Below are 27,879 nucleotides of genomic sequence, written 5' to 3'. Positions count from 1 at the left end.
ATATATATATAGAGAGAGAGAGAGAGAGACAGTAGTTTTAGAGTTCTTATTTAAGTCTGAAGAAGCAGCTATGCAAGATGCGAAAGTGCTCACTACACTGAATTTTTATTTAATAAAGTTCGTAGTACCAGGACTGAGTTTGTACCTCATTGTTGCTACATTATTATTTTAGGGGAAGATACCAACATTTTTCAAACTGGAGAGGAAAGGCTGGAATGCCGAGCCATCATTGGAATGGGAGAGACCATGCAGTCAAGTTTGAGAGCTACAAAACCTGGGTGAATTTGTCCTAATGGATGAAAGAGGAGGTCTGGACTGGGATCCAGAGTCCAAGGAGGAAGTACTAGGTGAGGACAAAGGAAGGGAACCACACATTTCAAGGCCAAAATGGAGCAATGAGGATCACTCTCTATTGCACTTTCTGAAGAAATTTTGGGAAGAGGGGTAGGGGAGGATAAGCATAAAGGAGAGCAGCAGGCCAAGCATGAACTAGAGCATCTCTCGTTGACTGTACCTGAAGAGGGATCAGGGCAAAGAACCTGCTGCATTTGTTGTTGGAGGGGGATGTAATTAGGTCACAGCAAGGTTGACCCCACATGTGGGGGATCATGTCTGCCACTGACTGCTTGAGAGACCACTTGTGAGGCACGAGAATGGTCCTAATGAGTCTGTCTGCTAGAATACTGGACTTCTCCAGTATGCGCGCTGCTACTAGGAAGCGGCTGGAAGAGCTTGCCCATTGTCAAAACCCTCATTGCTTCTTGGCAAAGGGGGTAAGATCTAGTTCCCCTCTGTTTGCTGATGTACCAGACTACTGGCATGTTGTCCATTTGTATTGCAATAGTCCCTAGAGGGAGAATGTTCTGAATGGCTTGCAGTGCTAGAAGCACTGCTCACAACTCTAGTATGTTGATATGCAAACTGGTCTCTTGTATCAACCACGTCTTGGACCATCTGTCCCAAGAAATGACCCCCCCACTCCAACTGGGAGCCGTCAGTGGTCAAAGTGGCTCTAGGAGGAGGAAGTATAAATGGATGTGGATGCCCTCACTCGATTTCTTCGGAGAGGACCCATCAAAGAAAAGAATTTCTCACACCTGAGACAATTTTATGGGATGACTCAAGGGACAGCAATTAAAGGACCACTGCACAGCTAGAGTCCATTGGAGAATTCTCACGTGTAAGTGAGCTGTGGGAATAAATAGCGGCAGGCATTGAACCTAATGCTTTGAGGGTCAATCTTGCTGAAAGCATTAGAACGGCAAGGACCTGTCGGTCATGTGTGTGTTCTCAAAGTAAGAATTCTGTTCTGAGACAAGAAAACTAGACAACTGACTGTCCAAATGGGCCCCTATGAAATCTATCAATTGAACTGATTGTAGATAAGATTTTTGAATGCTAATGGCAATTCCCAGTGCAGTTGCTAGGTGAAGCAGGTAATCTCTGGCTTGTATTAGTAGATGCCTGGTTGGCACGGACAGGAGCCAGTCATCTAAATAAGGAAACACTCTGAATCCAAGCAATCTCAAGTGAGCTGCTATCACTACCATACATTTGGTGAACACTCTGGGGGCTGTGGTGAGACCCAAGGGCAGGAGTCTGAACTGGTAATGACTGGCTCCCAGCTAGAAGTGAAGATACCTTCGTAAGCATCTGTCCATTTTGATGTGATAGTAGCCATCTTGCAGGTCGACTGTGCATATCCCTTCATCCTTCTGAAGAAGACCTAGACTGGACTGGAGCGTGACCATCTGTTGGAGTTCTTTATGAATTGGTTCAGGTAGGTTAGGTCCACAAATGACCTCAGGTCCCCTGTCTTTTTTTGACACTAAAAAGAACCCCGAGTAAATACTGGATCCTATTTGGTTTGTTGGGGCCTCCTGGATGACTATTTTGTCTAGCAACTTAGCAATTTCTTGAGCTGCTTGCTCTCTCTGATTGGGTGGGTACATCGGGGAGAACTTTCTTTGGTTTTACTGGAATTTGTAAAAAGGCAATGAAATATCCCCTAGACATTATCCTTTGCACTCAAAGGACATTGTGATGGCTAGCCAGGTGTCTTGGTGCAAGGATAAGCACCCCTGACTGCCTCCAAACAGGGACAGTCAGGCAACCTTTTAGGAGAGCTGGAAGGATCCGTCTGAGAAAGAATATCAAGATCCTAGATTCTGTGGACCCCTTCTGCTGTACAGGTGCTGTCTACCATTGTAATTGTTTCCTTCTCTGCCTGTGGGGAAAAATTCTCCATGTGACTCCTTGAAAGGACCTTTAGACTTCTTGAACCACATTTTCTTATCACCATGATGGTTCCTAGAAAAGGATCTCTGTGGGGCAGAAAAATGAATTCCACTGGCAGACAAGGTCTTTCCATCCTGTTCACTCTGGGAGAGAGTCTCTTTCACTGTTGGGCCAAACAATGATGATCCTTGAAAGGGAGCATCGATGAATGACACCTTGAAAGATTCCACAAAGTCACATAACTGCATCCACGAATGTCTCCTTATGGCTATGCCTAAACCATCTGCCCTTGAGATGCACTCCACAGCATGCAAGATTAACCTCATGGAAGTGTTTGAGATGGACTGTAGGGTGGGTTGCCATCTTTGAGGAAAAGGTTTTGTTTTTCTGCAGATATGGGCCCTGGGGAGAATTAGCGAGTTCCTGTACTAAGTCCCTCTGTAATCTGGTGAAGTGTGTCAGGTAATTCAGCGAATGCAACGTGAAAGTCACTGATGCCTACACCCACTTCCTAAAACTGTCCAAATACCTAGACTCCCTGTTTTGCTTGCTCTTTTGTGGCTGCCGCAACAACCATGGCATCTATGGGAATTCCTTTTGTTTAGTGCTGTCTATCTGTCAGAGTACTAAGGATTTTATCCAGTCATTTTGGAATACACTCCACAGAGTCTGGCTCCTTCCATGCCCTGTGGGAGACGAGATCGATAAGCTCATCGGCAGAGGGGTAACCCAAGATGTAAAAGGGCCAGACCCGAAGGCTTCCAAAAACACAGATTCATCCTGGGAAGGGTTTTGGGTAGACCAACCACCTTTCTAGTCAAGGATCTCTAGGATGTCTCCAAAAGGGGCATCTTCTGGTGGAGATCTAGGAGATCCTTCCCCTCATCGAAGGTAGTGTCTTATGTGAGAGATTCTGGAGGGGAATCCAGGTACCTCCTCATGCATGTCCTGTTACACGGAGCCTTCTCAGTGGGATGTTCTAGGGAGGCATTGGAAGAGATGGGGAGCTCTACAGATGGAACTGTTTGGAAGCTTTTCTGGGCTGGCTGTCCCTGAGGTGGAGGATTTGAAGGTTCAGCCACAGGATCTAGAGAAGGAACAGGATATGGATCCGAAGACGGGAGAATAGATGCTATTCTCGGTTGGGAGAAAACCCTCTCCACAACCTCAAAGGCAGAGGAAGGCAGAGAGACCAAGGACAATCCTTTCAGAGCAGAAACTCTCACAGCAGACAACCCCCTAGTCTCACTGATCCCTTGCTCCAAGGAAGGAGATCAAGCACCAAGGCTCCGAGGGGAAGCAATTGCTCCGAAAACTTCAGAGTTGAAGTCAACCCTTTGGACCAAACACCAATGCTTCAGTTCTGAGAGCTGTCATGCTCCAAAGCATCAGAGCTGAATGGGTCAGGGAGGTAGTCAGGAGTCAAAGTAGGAAAAACTGTTGGATCAAACATGTTGACTCCCAGGGCCTTAGGCTCACTGGACTCTGAAATGGGTGGACGGATCAGAGAAAGAGTAACAATAGGAAGAAAAGCAGGCTGGCGGCTCGCAGATCCGGTGGGGGACAGAGATGGCACAATCCCCATCTGGATCTGTGTCATGAGCAATTTCCTCATCATCCTATCCACCTCCACTTCATAGAGACTACGAGAGGACCTAATGTAAGAGGATGTGCAGGGTGGCCTAGAGGCCTTTCTAGGAGATTCCTGTAGAACTGGTGACCTTAACCTTGGGACACCGGTTCCAGGGAGAATCCGGCAACACGAATCCAATGCAGTGTACAGACAGACTGTTTTGGATCTGAAGCCTTTGGATCCAACAGTTTTTACACCTTTTTGGGAAATTCTGAAAACAAAGTCTGTGGAGGATTCCGGGCAGGAGAGGGCAGTGCTCCCTGAGCTCCTTGGATTTTTTAGTGGGGGTTTGGGCCACTGAAGAAGTACCTGTGGAGGAAGCTGAAGTGGGGAGCAGACCTTTTAAAATAAATGTATTCCTCTGATCACTAGCAGCTCTTTGATTGAAGGCTGCATAAATAGCACATAGGGATTCCAGATGTGCTGGGCCTAAACAATAAACTTCTGAAGACCTTGTTCTCACAATGAATGTCCTTAAAGTCTTTACTGCCATAATAATATGCAGAGTTGATGAATTCAATTTTACTGGTTATTTAATCCTCACTGAATTGATTTCTTTCTTGCAGAGGACTGCTCTTAATCTGTTTAAGGATATTGTACTTGGCAACAAAGGCATCTCAATTGGAACTATTGATGTAATGTGGTCCTATCTCGCCACATTCTTAACTGACTGGTTCAGAGCCGAGAATTGGCTCCGACTCGGCCGCTATTTACTAGCTCGAAGTCTCTGATTGGCTGGGCTAGCCCTAATATCCCAAGATGCACCACGTCCAAACCCCCAGATCTCATTTGCTGCTCGTAGTGTACAGACGTGGTCTCGAGCTTGGCTGTGGCTAAGTACCTTATTTAAACTGTTTTTTAGCTTATTTTTCTAAACTTTCTGTCAAAAGCTGTTCTTACAGCTACGTTGAGTGTATCCTGTGTTTTGCGACTAGTTCAGTTAATTCTTTTAGTTTTTGTGGATTCCTTGTGTTTGGTGGGCTAGGCCCATTTAATTTAGAGGGCCTTAGCCTCTCCTGTATCTGTTAACTCTGTTGGGACTTTTAAGTTAGAGTCCCTTCCTCCTGCCTTCCTTATCTTGTGTGTGGTTTATTGTGAATTACCATGTCAGGCAAAGATCAGAAGAAGCATAAGCCTTCTGGTTTCAAAAAGTGTGCCAAATGTTCTTATAAGATGTCTTTGACAGATGGCCATGCCATCTGTGTGTATTGTTTGGGCGCCATTCATTTGCAAGAATCTTGTTGTGTTTCTCACTCCTTTAGTTCTAGAGTCTTGCAAGAGAGGAAAAATAAATTGATTTTCTGGGGCCTTGTCAAACCTGCCTTTGAAGAAGCTTTGGAGTCTGCCTCCCCTAGTGGGAAATCTAAATCTAAACCAAAAAAGAGATCTCCGGCTCCATCTAGTTCCTCGGAGCCATCGGAGAAGATATTGAAGACCGCTCCACCTTCCTCGGCTCCATTGGCTTTGGAGCCTAGGGAATGAATTCCTGTGTCTGAGTCGGCTTCCTCGACTCCATTGTTATCGGCGCCGCAGGAGGTTTCTGTGACACTGGAGCCAGCTTTGGCTCCGATTCTCTTGTAGCTGATTTGGAGCCCTTCTGCTAGTCTAAACCTGGATTCTCTGGGTAAGATATCTCGACCACCTTCTGTGTCCTCCAAGTCTTCCAGGTTATCGGATTCGGATGTGGATAGAGTGGTGCAGAGGCTCCTTCAGGCGCCGGTGTTAGCCAGGTTATTTTCCGCTCCAGCCCAGTCAGCTCCAGAGCCTTCCCTCTTGTCAGTTCCGATTATTCCTCCTCCGGGCACCTCTGTGTCATCGGAGCCGAGGTGTTCTGCATTGAGTGAGGTCCTGGGGTCGGCGCCGATATCCCCGTTAGGCCTTTCGGCTCCGACCTTGGCTCCAACCTTTTCGACTCCATCTTCTGGTTGTGGCACCCGAGTTTCCTCGGTCGGACCCGAGGGGGATACATCGGGGCTTCATCCCTCAGCTCCAAGTCTCCCTCTTGGTGCCTTGGCTAAGGGAACCCCGACTCCGATTGTAGTTTCGGAAACGGGTTGGTCCTCGGATTCCGGTGGACCCGCATTCGAGGCCATGAGGAGCGCACTGGCCAGGTCTTCAGTGACTTCACTTGAATCAGCTACTGCTTCCTTTAACACTGGGGCTGGAGCCTCTGACGCCAGCGGGGCTCGAAGGCCCGAGGATACTTCCATACGTGGCCCCCAGCTTTCTGAGGGTCCTTCAGATTCATCGCCTGAGGAGCCTCCCAGAAAGAAGTCGTGCAAGAGGAAGCACATTGACTCCCCGAATGAGTCCATCACTTCTGATACCGACCTCGATGACGCAGAGGGGTCCCCCAAGTCATCCTCCGATGATGTCTCATTCTCCGATATTCTGGAGATTTTAAGGCAGAGAGGCGACTGGCCTTCCAAATCCCCATCTGAGGACGAGTCGGTCCTCCTCAAAGCCTTCGGAGCCCGACCTTCTGCCTCCTGGGTGTCTCCGCCCTTCAACGAATTGTTAGACCTTATTTGTCAAAGGGTTTGGGAACACCCTGACTCCGTGGAACCGGTGCCCAGCCGCCCAAACAAGTTTCTGTCTGCACCCCAGGAGAAAGAGTTCCTAACCAAGGAGTTCCTGTAGATGCCATGGTGGTGGAGTCTGCCACTCAGCAAGAAGTTGCAGAAGCTTCTGCTTCTGTTCATCCTCCTAACAAGGAGTCCAGGAGTATGGATTGGTATGGGAAGCGTACCCTGTCTTCAGCGACCTTTACTTTGTGGTAGTTGAACTATCTTTGCCACTTTACTAGGCTCCAAAGAGATCTCCTTAAGGAACTGGGAGATACCCTGTTGGGTAACTTGCCTGAGGCGGTAAATCAGACTGTCAACGCCCAGTTGTCTACCCTTTCCTCTATTGTCAATTTGTCCATGAGGCTCATACCCTATGCAGCCGAAGGAGCGGGTAGGGCAGCTAGCTCAGGCGTAGCCCTCAAGAGGCAAGCCTGGATGCGCCTGTGTCACTTCGCGGAAGACTTCAAGTCTTCCTTCACTGACTCCCCCTTCGATGAGTCCTCCCTCTTTAGACCCAAAGTGAAAGACACTCTCACCAGATGTGAGCAGGAGGGTAAGACTTTGTCTGCCGTAGGGGCCTGTTTCTTGCCTCCCTCTAGGCCTTATCCTAAGGCATGGAGGGGAGGCAAGATGTGGTTCAGGTAGTCTCAGAAGTCTTTCCCCGTCGAGCATGGTGACCCCCCCCCCCTCCAGGGGCAGAGGAGGGGGGAATTATTCTGGAAGGCACCGTCCTAGAGGCAGAGGAGGACCCCGCAACTCAGGAGACCGTGAATAGTTTAATGGATCCTCCTACCAACGTCCCTGAGGGACTGTCCGACTGTGCTACTCCAGAGCCAGTCGGGGGCCGTTTTTCAAGGCATCCTCTAGCCTGGGAAAGTATCACTCAGGATCAATGGGTGCTCTGAATAATTACCGGAGGTTACACCATTCCCTTTCTTACACCCCCTCCCCTATCCAGAAAAATCCCAGACGTTCCACCCAGTCAAAGAGATCAAGCAGCGCTAGAGGTTTCAAAGCTGCTGGAAAAAGGAGTCATCCAACCAGTCCCCTCAGACCAGATCGGATCAGGAACTTACTCAAGATTATTTTTGGTGCCAAAAAGGACAGGGGACCGGAGGCCCATTCCGGACCTAAGCCGTTTAAACTGATTTGTACTGAAGTCCAAGTTCCGAATGGTCACTCATCAGTCCATTTTCCCTTTATTGGAAAAAGGAGTATGGATGTGCTCCATAGATCTCAAGGATGCTTATTACCACATCAAGATAAACAACGCATCCAGGAGTCACCTACGCTTCCGGCTGGGAGGCAGTCACTACCAGTTTCGTGCTCTGCCTTTTGATCTCACCACAGCCACCAGGATGTTTACCAAATGCTTAGCAGTGGTGACAGCCCACTTGAGACGTCAAGGATTCCAGGTTTTTCCTTATCTGGACGACTGGCTTCTCACCGCCCCCTCCAGGCATCTACTCATTCGAGCCATGAAGGCTACCATCACATTGGGCCAATACCTAGGGATTACCTTCAACTGGGAAAAATCTGTGTTGCGGCCATCACAGTGTGCTGCATTTATCAGTGCAGAGCTAGACTCCGTCCAAATGAGAGCCTTTCTTCCAACAGAAAGAATCAAAGTGCTACAGGCTCAGGTGTTAGCCTTACTACCCCTCAAGAAAGTCCAAGTCAGACTTGCTCTTCAACTACTAGGGTCCATGGCGGCTACCATCATGCTAGTACCGCTAGCCAGGCTACATATGCGGATCCTCCAGTAGCTGGTCTCGGTCCAGTGGTCCTTTCAGGAGTTTCCTCTGTCTTATCCCATTCTCATCACGGAACAATGCCGACAAGACCTACGTTAGTGGCTTCAGTCATCCAATCTAGACATAGGGAGACCACTGACCCCCCTGTCTCCTACCGCCACGGTGACCACGGACACTTCCCAGATAGGTTGGGGTGGCCATTATCTGGGCAGTACAGTCCAAGGCACATGGCAAGATCACGAGGTACACTTGCACATCAATGCCCTGGAAATGAGAGCAGTGCTTCTAGCGTTGCAAGCACTTCAGAGCTCTCTTCCCAAGGGGGCGATTGCTATTCTTTCCGACAGCAGGTCAGTCGTCTAGTACATAAATAAGCAGGGTGGAACCAGGTCCTATCCCCTTTGCAGAGAGGCCATAAGAGCGTGGAACTGGGCGGTGTCTTCCCAACGCTTTCTAGTGGCAACGCATATTCCGGGGAAGTCCAATGTGACATCAGACAGGCTAAGCAGAGCTATTCTGATGCCTCACAAGTGGTCCTTGAACAACCGAGTTGCAACTCAGATCTTCTCCAGGTGGGGTCAACCTTGCTGTGATCCGTTTGCCAGCCCCCTCAATGCCAAGTGCAGCAGGTACTTCACTCTGACCCCCCCCTGAGGGAGTCACCCAGGGATGCCCTAGGCCACGATTGGCCCCCAGGTCTGCTCTATGCCTTCCCTCTGTTCCCTCTATTATCAAGGGTGATTCAGAAGGCAGCTTCCTTGGGAAGCAAGATGATTCTTATCGCACCATACTAGCCTCGTCAAGTTTGGTTCCCCTTTCTTCAGAAGTATACGGTGGACGGCCCTTGGACTCTGGAACCAGTACCAGACCTACTGACTCATCAGTCGGGTCAGTTCCATCCATCTTTATGAACCCTCAGGTTGACAGCATGGCTGCTCCACTTCCATCCTTAGTTAGACTACATTCATTTTCACCTGAGGTGTTGCATATTCTGTCGTCCTCCCACAAGTCGTCTACCAGAAAACTATACTCTACTATACTTGCTATCTGGGCAGAAGCACACAATCTAGATCCCTTCACAGCCCCCTTGTCGGCGGTATTAGATTTTTTCGCTATGCTCTTCAAACAGGGTTCCGCTACCTCCACTATTAAGGTACAGCTGGCGGCCATTTCTAACTTTCACGTCTCACATGTGCCTTCCCTTATGGGCCATAAACTTTGTAAAGCCTTCCTGAAAGGAGCCTGGTTACTCCGTCCGCCATTGTCACAACCAGTTTCACCATGGGATTTAAGCTTGGTGCTTCAAACCTTAACTTCTACCCCCTTTGAACCGGCTGACACTTGTGGATTAAAATATTTGTCTTGGAAGACAGCCTTTCTTGGTTGCCATTACTTCAGCCGAGAGGGTATCGGAGCTTCAGGCCCTTTCCATAAAGCCCCCGTATTTGGTCTTCCATAAGAATAGGGTTTCCTTGAGACTCAACCCCTCCTTCCTTCCTAAGGTATCTTCTACCTTTTGTCTTCACCAATCCATTGAGTTACCAGTTTTCTTTCCAAACTTTTCAAATGAAGCGGAATTCAAATTCCACCAGATGGATGTTCATAGACAACTAAGGTTTTATTTGCACAGGACACAACCCCACAGGAAATCGGATCAATTGTTTGAGTCCTTCTCACAGAACAAGAATGGTAGCCCTGTGACTAAAGGTACTATTGCTAAATGGATTAAGGACTGTATCTCTTTTATTTACGCATCAGCAGGAAGAGATTTACCTTTCCCAGTTAAGGCTCATTCTACCAGGGCCATGGCTGCATTAGTAGCTTATCATGCTAGGCTCTCCTTGGATGACATCTGTGCTGCGGCCACCTGGTCCTCTCTGCACACCTTTGTTTCTCATTACAAGCTTGATTTGGTGTCCACAGACCGGGCTTCCTTTGGTTCCACAGTGCTCAGGAGTATTGTCAGTGAGCCTCCCAAAATGTAGGTGCTAGGGACGCTGTCCCATCAGTTAAGAATATGGTGAGATAGGACCACATTACATCAATTAGTTATGTACTCACCATAACGTCAGATGTATGTGGTCCATCTCGCCTACATTCTTACGTACCCGCCCACCGTCCCCCGACCTGTTGGACTTGGAGGAGATTATGTTCTTAGACCCTTCTGAGGATGTTATTTTTTCTCTCTTCCTCCTTGTGTTATTGCTAGGAGGTTGTGTATGTCACTCTGTTATATTGTTGGCAAACAAGATCTGGGGGTTTGGGCGTGGTACATCTTGGGATACTAGGGCTAGCCCAGCCAATCAGAGACTTTGAGCTAGTAAATAGCGGCCGAGTCGGAGCCGAGAAGTCAGTTAAGAATGTAGGCGAGATGGACCACATACATCTGATGTTATGGTGAGTACATAACTAATTGTTTCATTTTGCTGACAGTTTTTTTCTCTTGATGGAACATAGTTTTCCATCTCCAAACCTGATTGTCCCAAATAGTCATTATTCATTTTCAAAATCATATTTATGTCTCTCTGATTCAGTTTACTGATACAACTGCCCAATCATTTTTGCCCATAAACAGAACATGTGCTTGCAGTACCAATTGCAGCTACAGCCACCTTTCTGGCAAATAAAACTATGTTGCATTCTTCTATATCTTCAGTTACTTTGCTTTCCTCAATTATTTTAATTAGTTCACCTCTGTTTGGACAGTCCTTAGCCCACTGATTGGTAGTCTGACAGCATATTTGTATCTCCTGCCATACATATCTGGTGGATTCATTTCTGTTTAGGAGATTATTATGACCTAATTTATGATGATGCACTTTAAGGTTAACTTTAACAGACGAAAAACTACGTTCTGTACATACTGTTAATCCTAACCATTTATCTTTTTTATTTAAACATAGCAGCATCTAACAGGTTAAAAGCAAGCACTGCGTTTGGGAGCACCATATTACATTAAGGCAAGAAGCTATACTTTTGCTTAGTCAATTAAGTAATCTAACATAGAAACTGCCCTACAGTAGACACTATAAACCTAATCCTTTCCCCTCTCAAGAATATAGCTCCAAGTCTAGTTACTATCTTATCAGTGTTCACATCCTCTGCTGAAATTTCCTTTGCAATGTCTTTTGTTTTCCTTCTAAGCGGCAATGCAAATATGCAAACACAAAAGCCCATTTTTCATTTTTTGAAAGCTTAGTAATCCATGTCCAAATCTTAATTTTTCCATCTTTCACAGACCTTTTTTTTTTCTTTTTAATTAAACAGAGGTAGGAGTCAGTATTTGGAAACTATCCTCCCCCACCAGTGAAAAGGTTGAAAAAGTAAGTGAAATTTCAAGACAATCAGAATTTATGCTTTATAGCCTAATCTAAAGATTACAAAAAAGCACTTACTGACTGCATCAAAATACATAATTTGGGAATCCCCATTCACATTTAATTTTAAATATTTTAAAGGAACACATAATTACAGAGATTTAACTACTCTGTATCAACACGACACCGTTTATGAATCATTAACTTTAAGACTCAACCATAAATTAGACAAAGCACTCTGGAGCCAAATAAAATGCAAGTAAACATCACTATGGAATGGAGTTTTGTAATGCAAATAATAAAAGGAAACCTACCAACTTAAAGTAATGCAAGTAAACTGATTTAGGACTGCTTACTAAGGATAACAACAACAACAAGAATAAGGATAAGAACAACAATAAAACTATTTGCCAACGAGGGAAGCTCAATACACTACACCTTTACAGGGTAACCCAGTAGCAATGCCTGGTTACCTAACTTGCTCAAAAGTTACACAGCAGGCAAATGGAGGCTGCGACAGACTCAAAAGGTCTGTTGCTCCATAATGTTTACTACTGCATATTAAGCAATTCTTCAGAAAACATTTCTAGTACTTATTCTCTGGCCTTGTTTTTTCCACAACCCATTTCCTTCTAGTCACACTTTTATAAACAACTGTATGCAATACCAAGTATACTGCAGTCACTTTAGCACAAATGGTCAATTTTCTCCAACACCTACTCCTAAGATAAACAGAGATGTTAAGATCTGTTAACCCATAAAGGGGGGGGGGGGGGGCGACAGCAGCATTTGTACATTAACTAGCAAAATCAGTAGGATTTTCAGAGTTGCGGCCATGCATCGATTTTGCATGGGCTTATAACTTAACAAGCATTTGAAATATCCTTGTCGAAAAACTACAGCTGAAGACTACGACTAATATTATGAATTTATAAATTTGTTAATATAACAAACAAAGGAATCTTTTTAAATCATGCTACTTCTTGCAGAAGTGTGTGTTTTTTCAAGCAGTTATGTTAGAAGCCATGCAAAGGGGAAACAACGTGAATTAAAATATCACTAAAACTTGTTCACAGTATGGCTCAAATGCATGCACAACAAATATAACCATAACTCACGTCTTTGTACCAAAACAAAATATTTTCTAGTACTTGAAATTATGATGCCTCTGAAGGAAGGTTCGTTAAATATCAAAGAAAATGTGAAACTGTGAATAAAACAGTTGCACAAAGGAATTAAAACAATTACGTATACATGCAACATAAATTTGTTAGGAGAAAAAAAAGCAAACACTACTCTTGTACAACAACAACGAAGAAACAACATAGAACTGTTAACAGTCAGTCACCTGCGATTTTCATCCAGCACATCCAAAACCTGCTGGTAAGCCCTACGAGTGGAGGACTGGATTAGTGACAAAATACCACGAGCAGAATAAATGTTAGGCCCGTCTTCGGATGACAGTACTGTAGGACAGACAAGAGCTTGTTGGGGGGATGGTGTGATACTGTACACAGAAGCATTGCAAAGCAAAGGGAAAAAGAAGACTACAGTCAGTCTCAGATAAAATGTATCACAAAGGTAATATACTACACAAACAATACACACTGTACGTTATTTGAACTACTTTTTAACACCTTTGAAACTGCTTTATAAGAACTCCTGCCGTGTTTTTCAAATCTGTTATAATTATGAGTAAAGTACTGGGGCATTAGCCAGCCTGCCTTTAAAACTGTAATGAACTGCAATGCACAAGGTCAGGGTATGCCAGTCCTACATCAAAACTAACTAAATAAATTAAGATAAAATAAAATGAAAATGCATCCTGAGAACAAAAAACATCAATCTTTACTAAAACTTGATGGAGTGAACAAGGTGATCAAAATACTGAAATGCATTCAACACCGTGTTTTCTGTTACATAAATGTAGTTATTGTGCTATATGGGCTATACTGTTTGCACATCATCTCCACCTACTTTTCATTACTTAGATTTTTTCATCTCCTAATCCCTCTCCTGCTAAATCAACAAATGGTCAGTTCTGGCATCTTTTTTTTTTTTTTTTTTTTTTAACCGTGGCCATATCATGTCCTTGAGGGAGGCTGGCATATTGGTAAAGATGTTTACCTTACAGATGCAAGGTGCAAGGTTTAATTCTCACGTGGGCTAATTGCCTAGGCTTAAAATGGTCCACAAGGGCACTTAGCCTAGTACTAATCTATGAACCAAAGTCATAACTGCCTCTTCCGCATAAATGTGGCCTGAAGTTTTAATGTTAAACTTAGACCAGTGAGATGCAGCTCACTTTTTACATAGCGCCGGGTTTTGACTGTCATTGAACTGCATAAATATTACAGGGCATCAATTCCTTTGTTTATTCAACTCATTCTTAACTGAAAGAGGATTAGTTTTTTTTTGTTAATATTTCACAAAGTATTTTTAAGTAAATGAAATTTTATGTTGCATGACCACTAAATTACAAACATATGGTTATGACAATATAGCAAATGGTTATATTTTAATGCAAAAAAACTAATTAAAGTTGGTCTTAGAATTAAACTGAAACAAATTATTTTCACTGAAGGCTTTGTCATACTTTCTTTACTACTGGAAAAAAAACACTGGATGGCACTTCAGTTTTGTTTGGATTTGTTTTTACTCCATTCTCAGTCTGCAGTAAAAAAAACATCAGTCTTAACACATCTCTGCTACTAAGCAAAATATAATAATGCGTTAATCTGTATGACACAACATGCAGTGGGACTACTACAGCTGAAATTTTACCTTTTCTCACTCTTTTTGACAATTTGTGGTTCTAAATATTTTTCAAGTAGCTAGTCTAAGTACTGTGGTGCTCGGTGAAGATGGTTGCCTCATCAGGTCATTCTAAGTCTAAAAAATTAAAACCACTAAACTATAAAGCAAAAGCAGTTTATGAAGGTGCTGTTTTCCTGTTGGCAATGAAAGGAATGGAATGCATTTGAGCATTCTGAAGATAAAGTTAATCAAAAGTCAGCGCAAAGCAGCCAAGCTGCTTATTTCATGATCAACAAGTAGAGATATGAAAAAAATGAAACAAATGTTAAAGAGGTGGCAAACCGCTTGGAAGCAGTAAGAAACAAAACTGTGGAATTTCACTAGATTGTTTGCAGCTTATTTAAAATGTTTAAAAGTAGTTGGAGTGGAGAACATAGTTTCTGCATGATGTAAGTAGCCAAAGAAACCATTAGTATCAAACATCAGAAAGTTTGGCTAAAGCAGGAGAAACAGCATAGTAAATTCAGAAGGAAGCACAGCAACTGACTGGAACAAGGGAGAAGCCAAGGAGGTAAAATCAGGCATTCTTTGGAGCTTTAACAGGTGAAAAAGGGACAAATGTAATGGGCTATACGTAAACCAAGATGGTGGACTGGACAATTTTTTGAAAACATTTATTGATTGTAGCAGTGAAGTATTTAGTACTACCATAAGCATGGGAAACCAGGCCAATAATGTTAGAGTTGCTAACACGTTATTAAAAGGAGCATGTGCTTTGACAGTTGTAGCAAACCTGACAAAAGGTGATCAGTGGCTGGGTGACATTTCAATCTTGAGCATGATCACTCAGAGGTGACTGAAAGACAGTTTTGTGGAAGCAACAAAAGAATGTAAGAGAAAAAGAGTACAAATGTCATATTTAGCTACCCTGAAAGTGTTTTAAACTGGTGGAATTCTGATTTTTGAAAATCAAGATTAAGGAATTGTAAAAATAAAAGTACTGCTACTGAGACTAACATAGCTAGAAGCTTGAACAAGAAGAGAAGGGGACTGCCAATTGGAAAAGCAGTGATAGTACTGGAGAAACAGAAGAAGAATGGAAAGACAGTGGATTTGGGGGATATAACACAAATGTTTTTATGTGGAATCCAGGAAACAAGATGGCTTGAGAAAGACGCAATAGCTCTACTTAACTGTATGCACAATATACAAGGGGGGGGGGGGTCATTAACAAAATGTTTAAGTCCACCAGAATGTTTACCTAGTATATTATTGCGAAAGGGTAAATTTTGTCCTAGGCATCTGTTATATTATATTTTATCCTTTACAGATAAAATCAGATTTAAAATGTAGAATGAATAAGTAGCTCCGTGAAACAGAAAGATAAAAGCCTTTACTGCTCCCCAGACAGCCTGTGTTTGACTAGAGGCACTGGTACTGGGGGAGAATGGGAATGAGTAGCTTACTGTCTCATCCAAACGAGGGGTGGGCAGCCTAGGCCTCTTGAAGCAGCATCTTTAACAGCCTGGCAAGCTCTGTGCTGCAAGTGGTAAGAGGCTGCACATGGGCGGACACATGCAGGCAGTTCCCAAAGGCAGCAAATGTAGAGCTTACAAGGCTGACACAGGGTGGTGGGGGAATAGGGTCCATTCCCAGGCAATACTTCAATCTCATCACCTCTGGACATAGGTCAGGCTGAGCCCAGGTGAGGCTGAGGCAGGTCCACTAGACCTGGTGAATGAGTAGAGCTGGTGGCAGCTGATGGTCAGCTGTAGAGAGGGAAAATGTATGAGAGATGATGATACATTTTGTGGCCAAATAAAGATTTATTATAAATGTGTCAGGCTAGAAGAATAGCATGTTTTTGTGTTGCTATTCAGTTATGTATAGTAGGATAAGTTCAGTAGCAAAACCTTTGAATGAGCACTTACTTTTCAGATTACATTCATGGAGACTGCTCAAATTTCAGACTATGGTGAACTATTAATGCTATGAAAGTGTTAATCTCAAGTCTGAAAATTAATAATGTAAAGCACAAACTACATGAATGAGCAATGCTTCAGAATGAGAAAAACTGTATGGTCACCAAGTTTATTCTTCTCCTTTCTCAGAACTTAATCAGTGCTTGTACCCATCAAGTTCTGCAGACTATATTTAGTACTTAACTGGAATTCATAGAACATGAGAAAATATTAACATACAAAACTGTTAATAAAGGTTCAACCTGGAAATGTTATGGTACTGACAATATGACATAATTACTGAAGCATAACCATATAGAAATGACAAAACAGCAAACTGTGTGTTTTTTCTCTTTCTGAGCGAACACTTATATGGATCAATGTGGTTTTGTTGAGGGGAGGCACACATCTGACAACATTAACAGAATAATGATCTAGAAGGAATCAGAATGCATCTATAAATGTTGGTATCACTTTTGCCATTCTTTTAGCTATTATAGACAAACTCTTTATAATTATTGATTTAGAATCAAAATGGGCCTATATGAAGCTGCTTCTGATGGATCTTTACCATCTTTAAGTATTACTGCCACCAGAACTTTCTTCCAGGATGTTGGTGCTTCTCCTCCTATTAAAATATTGTTAAACAAAACTTTCCAGATCTTAACCACTTTTTTCCCTCCAAGCTTCCAAACATCCACAGGAATACCATCTATTCCTGGAGACTTTCCTGTAGCTTGGTTATTCATCACCATTTTATCTCATCTCCTTCTATCATAATTGTTTGTAATTGAGCCTCATCTCTCTCTAACTTTGGCAAATTTAATTCTTCCATAAACATTTCCATTTGTACATATTTTTGATTTCCACATTTCTCTGCTTTATACAGATTTTCATAAATTTTCTGAGATATTTCTAATACCTTTACAGGGTCTCTGGTTATTTTCCTTGTTACAGGCTCCCTAGGCTTGTCAACTACCCTTTCTATTTTCTGCTGCCTGAGCCTCAGTCATTGTGCTAAAATCTTTTGTGCTCTGGAGTTATCAAAAAAAAAAGTTGCTTAACAACAATCTTCCTAAACTCATGCATATTATTGTAGTCCTTTATTTTCTTTAGCACTCTGCAGTTGTGTCACTTCTTGCTCTGTGAGATTCCTCCCTATTCTGCAACACTTGAACCTTTGTCAGTCCCTCTAAATAATTCTTGATATTTACTAAGCATCTCTTTTTTTCTTTTATTTATATCTTATTTTTAAACTCCCCTTTCATTTTATCCCACTACCTAGCTATATTTTCTGAAGAAATTTCCATCTTCCCTAATAACTCCTAAATAATTTAAACTACCCTTTTCCTTAAATTCCTCTCTGTTTAAAAGATAGGTGGAGAAACACCAGTGTCTTATTTTTACTTCCTTACTCTACATTTTTATTTTAGTTATTAATGGAGTGTGATCTGAAATAATTATTGGATGTGTATCAAAACTTTCAATTAAATGCACATGTCCTGTGCAATATAATTTCTGTCTATCCTAGTCCACTTTTGTACGATTGGGAAAATGTAAATTCTCTCCTAGCTCATACTACTGAATTCACATCTTCCATACCCAATATTTTCATAAATTTCTTATAAAATCTACCTTCTTTTGTTATAACGTCCCTTCTACCCCCCACCAGGTACTTCCTTCACTGTTGCAAATCAAATTCTAGTCCCCACGTATTAGTAATATTCTCTGCTGAAATAGGATTGTTTCTCCCAGAAATTTCTTAAGCTCCAGTGTAGCAGTTTTAGGTGGAATACAGATGTCATGCCAGCATAACCCGTCTCCATTGCCAGTTGCCCCTTACTACTACCAATCTACCATTATCTCTTTTTCCCTCTTCTATCACTATCGTAGCTCCACTAACAATTAATGCAAGTACTCCCCTTTTCATTTGTCCCAGATATTTCACTGAATAACCATCCTGAAGTCCTTTTTTATCAAATTCACATGTTCAGTTCTTTCCAAATGCACAGCTATTTACATTCTCAATATAGTTCACCACTCTTTCTTTTTGCATATACCTGTGAGGCCACTCACATTAAAAGATAATATAGAAAGTGTTACCATAATGATAAGAAGTTAGTTATTCCCACCTGTTATGCATGACAGCTTTTTTTAAATGTCTAGTTTCAGCTTTTGTATTACATGCAAACACTAATGTTTGGCAGTTTGATTTTTTATAGTTATTTCTTGTCATATCCATTTGAACCTGTGTCACACCTTACAAGACGTTTTATTTTAATGAAAAACTCTCAAAAAAACCCCCAAAAAACTAAACAACAACAAAAAAAAAAATCAGAACACCCACATAGCTTATTAAATGAATTCAAACATTACCCACCCATTCTTCCCAGTCATACTTAGGGCAAGTCAGCCATTGTCAACTTGTCTTGTTCCAGTAATAAACTATCAGATTACAGTGTAGCACTTTTTCCTTCCTCTACTTTCACCTCTCTTTCCAAGGGGTTACTTGCATGCTATATCTTCAGGACAGTTAAAAGGATCATGCTTAAAAGAACTACATAGACAGGGGCTAAGTACAACCATGGGAGCTGGAAGCATGAGGTGGAGGAGTAGTAAACAGCCTACAGAAATTCAGGTACCATGTGGTAGCAGTACCTGTGGCTTATAATCCTGCCCGTTACCAAACATAGAGACACACTTTACAGATGGTGCGTTAGGTTTGTACATAACTTTCATATCTCTTGCAGGGTTTGTCAACTGGGTATACATCTAGAAAACTTTTCACTCAAGCAACCTCTGGGACCTTTAAAGATCCATCATAAATTTCAGAAATGCAGCATCCATACTGCACATAATTTCCCCAAATTCTGAGTACTGGGCATCTGACTGTTGCTTTGCACATTATATGTATGACAGAGCAGCAGAGTACTTGTAGTTATCAGCAACTGCTTGCTTTTGTAATTTTGGAAAACACACTGAAATTATCTAAATTACTGCTTTCATTTTTATAGAAATGTGTTTTTTGTTTCCCAGATTTCACATCTTTCTTATCTTACTATATTCATATTTTTGTATTCCACTGGAATATTTTTTGTAATAAAAAGTGATGGAGAGATCTTCATTCAGTGCTATATGATCAGCACTTTCACTTTATATATAGTCTTATGAAAAATCTCTACAATTAATTTTGCAAATTCCTACAATTCTTCAGTGTAATAGCATCCATCCATATACATTGGTGCTAGTTCTTTATCATGTTATTCATGTTAATTGTATGCTTCTACATTTTCCTAGGCAGCTGTCTAAGCATGCCAATATTTAGGAGACCCTATAATTAAATAACAACACACATTTCTGATCTGATGTACAATTCAGCTGGGGTGACATAGTGGATGTAGTACTCTTTCAGTTAAGTCCCAATAACCCTCCCATTTTTTAGAACATTCTTTCATAGGTTCACAGTTACGTAACTAGGGTAGCTGCCCTTGCAAGTCATTTTAAGCATAGCCAGTTTCCCTTTTGTGCTCAAAATAACCTATCCCGTTTGGTTATAGATTGGCCTTATCCATCCCACTAATAACTGTATATAAACACAGAAAGAAAATAACTGGAATCATACCACAAGTACTTTGAGGGGGACTCATGCATGGGTTAAAGCACTTAGGAACTGCACCTGTCCATAAGCAGTATAGGGGGCAGTCCTGGGGTAAATTATGTTTCCCAATCCATAGATCTAAGTTACACTTGACAATGGATAGGGATGAACTTTGTTTGATCTTTCTGTAGAGTCTGTTAAGCAGCAGTATCTTCTGTGAAATATAATTGTCCCTCCTAACCATTCTGTTGATGTTGCAGAAGAGGTTTAGACTCCTAGACTGAATATTTCTGATGCCATTTGACTTACTAATGTGTAGTGAATCCATCAGTAATGGGTTGGAGGATGCCATGTATGCCAAACACAGGTCACCACGTAATAGCCTGTAGGATACCAAGTACAGTGACAGAGCTTTGAGTCAGTCCATATAGGACATGTTGTTTAGGCCCTGTATCCTTTTAGTAAGGTATCGCTGTGGGCATTCCAGCTGTTGCACATGTCTTGGCAGATGCATGCCAAAGAGGGCATTGTATTCAATGACTGGTATAATGAGGGCGGAAAAAAGGGGGGACAATGACATCTTTAGATCTAAACCCAATCCCTTTGTTTATAAGCTGTACAATACTGAAAGACTTTCTTACAACAACAGACACGTTTTAGTCAAAAGTTAGTTCAAGATCCACACAAGTTCCCAAATCCAAAACAACTGGGTCAATTTCCCAGGGGTACATGACTTCTCAAAGTTTATAAGAATGCAATTTTCTTTTGACATTTAGTTTCAGACCATGGTTTTGACACCAGTTGTTTATCTGAGACAACCCTTCCAGCAGGAGGGACAAGTAATTTGGGGATGCAATGACAGCTCCTAGTTTGCAGTCATCTGCAAACTTAGTCAGCCATTGCCCCTTGGTATTTACTTTTACTTCAGAAAAGGAGATCCCCAAACAAGACCAGTTTCAGCACAGAACCCTGGAGAACTACACTGGTGACTGGTCTCTTTGTGGTGGTAACGTCCCCTATTTAATTAGGTGTCTCATCTGTGAGAAAGTAGGCAATCCAGCAGGTGACACAGGGGTTTATTCTCAGTTTATTTAGCTTTTATACTATGCCTGAGTGCGGAACTGTGTCAGAAGCTTTGGCCAGGACTAGGTATTCGGTGTGAACTGTTTCTCCTTCATCCATCGCTTTGGTGACTTTTTAAAAAAACATCCACAATGTTGAGTAAGCATGACCTGCCCTTGATGAATCCAAACTGAGGCAGGTTAAGTGTTCAGAGGTTCACTAAGTCCTGAATGGTTAATTCCATCATACATCTTACCATGGCTTTGCATATAAGGCTTCCCTTATTTTCATATGTCTGCCACCCTTTCTACCAGTACACACCCTTTTCTGTAATCCTCATCTATAATCCGGTTTTCTTACTACTATTCACCTTCTTTCCATACCCAAGAATGCAGTGCTAGGCTGTGCGCTAAAAAAAGCCTTTGGTCAGTATTTCTCCAGAGCTACAGTCCTGCATTCTGGCTTACTTCTCATTGTTTTGCTGTTCTGTAGGGGTAGGTGGTAGCCTTTGCATTTCAAAGTCCGCAGAAACCCCCTTACCATTACACAGTTGTTCAAGCAGTCAAGTGCAATTTTTTACTGTTATATGTCATCATTAGTCAGGACAATGTGATACGGAACTGACTCTCCTACTAAAAGTGTCCTACAGCAACAAAATCAAGACTTTAATCTACTTGCACAGAGGCCTTTTAAACTGCATTGCTCCTTTTATTTATCTCTCTCTCTGCAGACTTGTGGATGTTTAAGTGTAGTCGGACTGTTTTTCTCTGTCTCCTTGCCAAGTTTTCAACCTCATTCATTCGTCCTTGCTAATGCTTGGGTTTACTGCTCCAGCACCCTACCCCTAATTCCCACCCATCCCTTCTTACTCTACATTTATACTTCCATAACACCAACCATAAATTCCTCAAAACAATACCACTGGTTCCCTCCAAAAAAAAATCTAGCAAAAGAATTACTCCCAATAGCAGCACCCACTCTAGTTTACCAGTCAAGACTTTCTCTAAAATTGTCCTACTCCTTGCCCCCTACAAGTATCACATTACATCCCTACAATCAACCCAGTACGCACCTAACATTTTTTAATCCTAACTTACAACAAAGATAAAAAAAGTTAAATAAGATGCCCCTAACTTGGATAATTTTACTATTTCTCCACACTCTATTAGCCTTTATTGTCAATTATCAAATCCACCTCCTTCAAATACTTAGGACTTTAACCAATCTTCACAAAGAATATCAACATCTACACCTAGCCTCTCTCTCCATAACACCCTATCTCTATAAACAAGCCACATCTGATTTATCTATAAATATCTCAAAACTATGTATCCAAATTAATGCTCAAATACCAAAGACCAAAACATAATTGGCCATAGTCTTTACTCTGCAAAATATCAATTCAAAAAATTAGCAGAGATATTCACCCCGACCCAGATCCCACTGTTCATAAAACCATAACTTCCAACCACAAAATAACCCAGCCACCTAATTGCTCTCAGCAAAAAAAAAAAAAAAACAAAAAAAAAAAAACAGAACCCAAACTCACTTTACCAGTTTACTAAACATGAACCTAAGAAGCATGTGCGATAATATCCATGACATACATGTCTACATTCCCACATACACTCCCTGATATAGTCATAGCTACTGAAACCTGGCTGAAAAAAAAAGCAAAGGATAATGAGATCACCCCCCACCCCCACGATACAATATACTCAGGCATGACAGACAAAACAAGAATGCAGGTGGTGTAGTAATCGTATACAAAAATTCCCTAATCACCACATTACTCCCACAGGAACTAGCCAAATCTAAAGGGGTCTGAATGGAGAGATAAGTCAGCAAGCAAACGAGAGTAGTATTGCTGAAATTCAATTCATCCTCAAGTCTTGGTGAGTACCTTCACAAGGTAGACCCTGTTTTTTCACAAAATCTCACCAAGATAACACTGATATATAGACTGTATTTATATAGCATATATCACTGACAGAAGTATGTTAAAAATTAAAAAAAAATAGCTGGGTGCACAAGACCCAGGATAAAAAAGTGCCCAATTCTGGTAGGCGGACTGGTGCCGAGACCAGAGAAAATGATAATGCAGAATCCTCAAAATACAGAAATATTCCTATAATGGGGCCAGGCCAGGCACAGTGCGAGGATGTCCCCCCTGTTGTAGAATGAAGTAACAGTCCACAAAAATCACAAAAACTGACAGGCCAAAGAAGAACCACAAAGACAATAGAGTATACTATCGAGGATAAGAAATTATGTACTGTTACTATTATGCAAAAAGCCCAGAATTTCTAGTCACATGATATACAAAAAGACTGAGAGAGAAATTAGAGGAAAGAAAAATACTTCCACAAGAAAAACTGTCAGAAGCTTCAAATAAAAATTTATGTTCATTAATACAACAGATTTGTGAAAAACAGTATATAGACCAAGAATTTTTGATCTGTTTGGAAAAGAAGCATCTGAGGAAACGTGAAAACAAACAACAAAAGCGAGAGATTTTTGAAAACTTTAAAAAAGAAATATGGACATGGGAAAGAGAGAGATTTGATATGGTGCAATATTTATGCAAAGGTAAAAGCCAAATTAATAAATATAAAGAAGACAGCCCCAAAGATATTCGAAGAGAAATACTGGCAGAGGCATCCAGATATGGAAAATTTCACAATAAAAATATATCACAAACCGGGACTGTAGAAAAGAAGACTAATAAAGTAGAGGTTAAAAACATAGAAGTTGAAGTTATGGAGTGCCTGTGAAGTGAATGATTTGGTGCTGAAGGTCTAATATAGATTACATCACAGCATGAGAGAACAAGTCCCCAAAGTACGGAGAAACAGATCAGGAAATATCTGAAGAAGAAATATGGACATGAGAAAGAAAAAGAGATTTAATATGGTATAATATATATGCAAAGGAGAAAGCAAAACTAATCAATAAAAAAAGAGAAGCACCAAAAAGATATTTGAAGAGAAATACAGGCAAATGAATCTGGACATGGAAAACTTTACAATAGAAAAAAATAAGAAGACAAAGAGGAAAAGTAGAAAAGGAGATTAGTAATGGAGAATTTAAAGAAACAGAAACTGAGGTTATGGAGTACTTGTGAAGTGAAGGATTCAGTGTAGAAAATTTAATTCAGAAAGCACCAGGACAGAGCAATGGACCTCCAAATTAAGGGGAATACAGTGAAAGAGGAAGCAATTGGTCAGATGCCATATGAAGATATTTTGGAGCCTTCCTCAATAAACCAGTATAAATGTTCACTTGAAGTTGGACAGCAAGGAAAGGAACAGGAAACTCTGACAGTCAATGTTGAGGAGTGGTAAGCCAGTGAGTTCTCATATGACACAGCAACGGATGGCAAAGGATGAAACTGAAGAGAATGTGCCACAGGAAGATGCTATAGAACTTTCTACAGAATGCCCACAGGAAATGGAAAACAAAAAAAATGCCCTTAGTTTAGAAGAAAATGAGCTAAGAGAAAAGTTGCTCGGTTTAACAGAGAAAGACATATTAAGATCAATGAAAGAAATAAACTGCAGAAGGTCAATACAACCCAAAACTTCAGAAGTTTATCAAAACAAATAACACAGTAATTAGGACTATTCATAGAGATCCATGCGATATAACAGAAGTAAACAGAATATATTATTGTGCAGCTAAATTAATAACTGATAAAGTTCTACCACAAGAACACAGGGTAGTGAGGGAAAGGAAGGGGAGAAATTGAATACCATCACGGAAGTATTGAATAGAGAAAACTATAAAGCAATTAAGACAAGTGTCACTGTTTGAACAGTACAGAAGAGGGAAAAGATCAACAAAAATACTTAGAAAGACAGATGTGATAATAGCAATGTGCAGTATTAGAACAGATCAGAATCTATAATGCACTATCGCAAATAAACTAAATATCAGCACAGGCAGAAAAACTCAGAAGATGCACAGATAAATACAAAGGAAAAACAAAATAAGCAATTTACTGATAACCCCAAAAAGTTCTAATAGACAATTGGGAAACAAGGTAATAGGAATTGAAAGACCACCAAAAAAGAAGAAACAGATATATTTGGAGAAGAATTTGTGGCGATACTGTGGAACATAAAGATGCTAAACGGATATAAGTAAAAGAATGAATAAGAAGTTTAAAGGTACATGATATGAAATGGGATGAAGTAACAGCCACAGAGACTAAAACAACGTTAAGAAAAGCCTCTACTTGGAAAACCCCAGACCCAGATGGTTTACTTAACTTCTGGTTAAAAGTATTAACATCTCCAACTAAAGTATTAACATCTTTGCATGACTAAGAAATATTTATATACACACCCCAAACAGACACCAACCTGGCTAACAACAGGAAAAACAATGCTCCTACTAAAGGGTGAACCTGCAAGCTACCCCTTATTATCCAATAACTTGCCTTCTGACAATATATAAACTATACTTTGGAATTGATGCTGGCAGAGTTTATAGTAATTTAGTAGAAAACTCAATTATGGCAATAGAACAAAAGGGCAATAACAGAAATCATATAGAACAAAGGATCATTTCTTGTTAAATTAATTCATAGTGGAGAACTAACTGTAAAAAGGGAAGAATGTAAGTATGGCATGGATTGACTACAGAAAAGCATTTGATATCCCACATTCATGGATAAATGTATAAGATGCACCCTACACTGATCAACTACATTACAGTGACAGACCACTTTGCAATTAAAACCAAAAAATCACGGCCAGCATTCCGGAGTGGAGAAATAAATATTTACTGTGGTCGCACAATCCAGATGACAGTGCCAAGCACAAATCCACAAAATTTTGATTTTTTGGTTTGAATTCCATTTGTGGCCATTTGCACTTTGTACCTGCGAAGCTTTGATTCACAGTACTTTGCAATTAAGTCATGATAAAGGACAAATTATTATCCCAGGGATAAAAATTCAAAGGGGGATATTCCAGGTGAACTGTCACCGCTGCTATTCTGTCTTGCCCTTAACCCATTAAACGGTCTACTTAACAGCTTAGGCCATGGCTATAATTTGGCTCCTAAAAAACAACAAAGTGCAAAGACTTCTCATCTTCTCTTTGTTGATGATTTAAAACTGTATAGCTCATCAGATGTGGAACTGAAAGCACAACTGCAAGCTGTCAAAAAATTTTCAGACAATATAAGAATGTCATTTGGTAATAAAACCGCGGTGGTACAGCGGTTGCGTTGTTGCCTCACACTAAGAGGTTCTCCCGTTCGATTCTCAGCTAGTGTGCGGGGAGTGCCTTCTGTGTGGAGTCTGCATGTCCTCCCCGTGGTCAAGCGGCCTCCGGAAGACATGTGTAAATGGTCGTGCCTTTGCTGAAGTTTGGGCATCGGGCTGGCAACTCGGCACCATAAAAATCTACTGCCAATCATTAGCGGACCGGAGTTCCGCTGTGGCGACCCCTTACCGGGAAAAGCCGAAAAGACAAACAACAACATAAGAATGTCATTTGGTCTTGATAAATGTGCAAAAGCAACCTTTAAAGCAGGACAACTGCAGCACCAAGAAAACATCAGTTTGGGACAAGAATGCAATATAAAAGAACTTGAATAAGAGGGAGTGTATAAATATTTAGAAATTGATGAAGGATCAACAATAAAACATGAACAAATGCAAATAAAACTTAATAAGGAATACTTTAGAAGACTTAAATTAATCCTAAAAACAATGTTGACATCTAGGTGCAAAATTCAAGCTATAAACCAATTTGCTCTTCCTGTCCTAACTTACAGTTTTGGAATGACTGACTGGCCCCAAAATTTGTTGGGCAGATTAGACGGGAAAACAAGAAGGATGCTTCATGCTCATCAAATGATTTATAAAAATCAGTGCATACCAAGATTATATATTTCCCATTCTGGAAGAATGGGCCCCGTTGAAACTGATTACATGTCTAGATTTGCAATCGTGGGACTGCACACACATCTGCTGACCTCAAGACCCAAAGTATAAGTTTTGAATCATGAGGAGAATAAATCTAAGATGACTTCTCTGCTTAATCTAGCAGAAGCATATCGGTGTCAAGCAGGAATAGAAATCAAACCAGAAGTAAAACATCAGGGAGCAAGTGACTGTGCAAAAAACAAAAGAAAGAATATAAGGTGAAGGACCAGATGAGAAGGCAAGAAATGTGGAAAATGCATTAATATAGTTGCAAGTATAGAAAACTTCTGGAAGAACCTCATATTGATCAGGATCAAATGCAGGAATGGTTAAGGAGAGGCAAATTCAAACTAAGACATGAAAGGTTATTACTGGCGGCCCAAGACAGTGGGCTACATACACATTGGTTTACAAAGTCCACTGAACATGTGGGAGAAACAGACAAATGTAGGTTTTGTAAAACAGAATTGCAAACAGTTGCACACCTCATTGCTGGCTGTAACATACTAAAGGCAGAAGGACTGTATAGTGAAAGGCATAACAATATGGTAAGACTGTTGCACTGGGGATTGTGCAAACATTACAGTAGTGAAGTGGCTGAAAAACACTGGAAACAGCCACAAAGCATCATGGAAAATGATGAAGTCTACTTCACATGGGATCACCCACTACCAACAGTTCAAAAGATAGATGCTAGAAAACCAGATATCGTGGTCCAAAAAAGAAGACAAAAGTAGCATTGATCACTGAAATCTCCACACCCAGTGACTACATTGTCTTGCAGAGTGAGAGAGAGAGAGAGAGGGGGGGGGGGGGGGAGTCATAAAATATCAGGATTTGCAGGCAGAAACGGGAGCAATGTGGGATAAAGATACACAAGCAATTCCAATATTAGTAGGAGCAATGGGTCTCATAAAAAAGAATCTACAATTGTATTTAGGTATGTTACCAATACATGTAAGCCTGTACGAATTGCAGAAGGAATAATTACTGGGCACACTATGGGTGCTGCCAAGAGCAATTCTTGCTGACATCAAAGATTGAAACAATACTA

At 41.3% G+C, this 27,879-nt stretch overlaps 1 protein-coding gene across 7 annotated transcripts in view; it reads right to left on the bottom strand.

Moving 5' to 3' along the window:
- Window positions 1-27,879, bottom strand: part of MFF (mitochondrial fission factor) — a 704,737-nt gene that overhangs the window by 235,422 nt on the left and 441,436 nt on the right. For 5 of the 7 annotated variants that reach the window (XM_044070424.1, XM_044070420.1, XM_044070425.1 and 2 more), the window contains exon 5: window positions 12,858-13,016. The exons of the other annotated variants lie outside the window; for them this stretch is intronic. In XM_044070424.1, coding sequence (XP_043926359.1) covers window positions 12,858-13,016 — 159 coding nt within the window. The remainder of the gene's footprint in view (window positions 1-12,857; window positions 13,017-27,879) is intronic. 7 annotated transcript variants of the gene reach the window in all.

Source organism: Protopterus annectens, chromosome 4.part1 (assembly GCF_019279795.1).
Source record: "Protopterus annectens isolate FY-2018-M chromosome 4.part1, PAN1.0, whole genome shotgun sequence".
NCBI classification, from domain to species: Eukaryota; Metazoa; Chordata; order Ceratodontiformes; family Protopteridae; genus Protopterus; species Protopterus annectens.
This window is presented reverse-complemented; position numbering and strand designations above follow the sequence as displayed.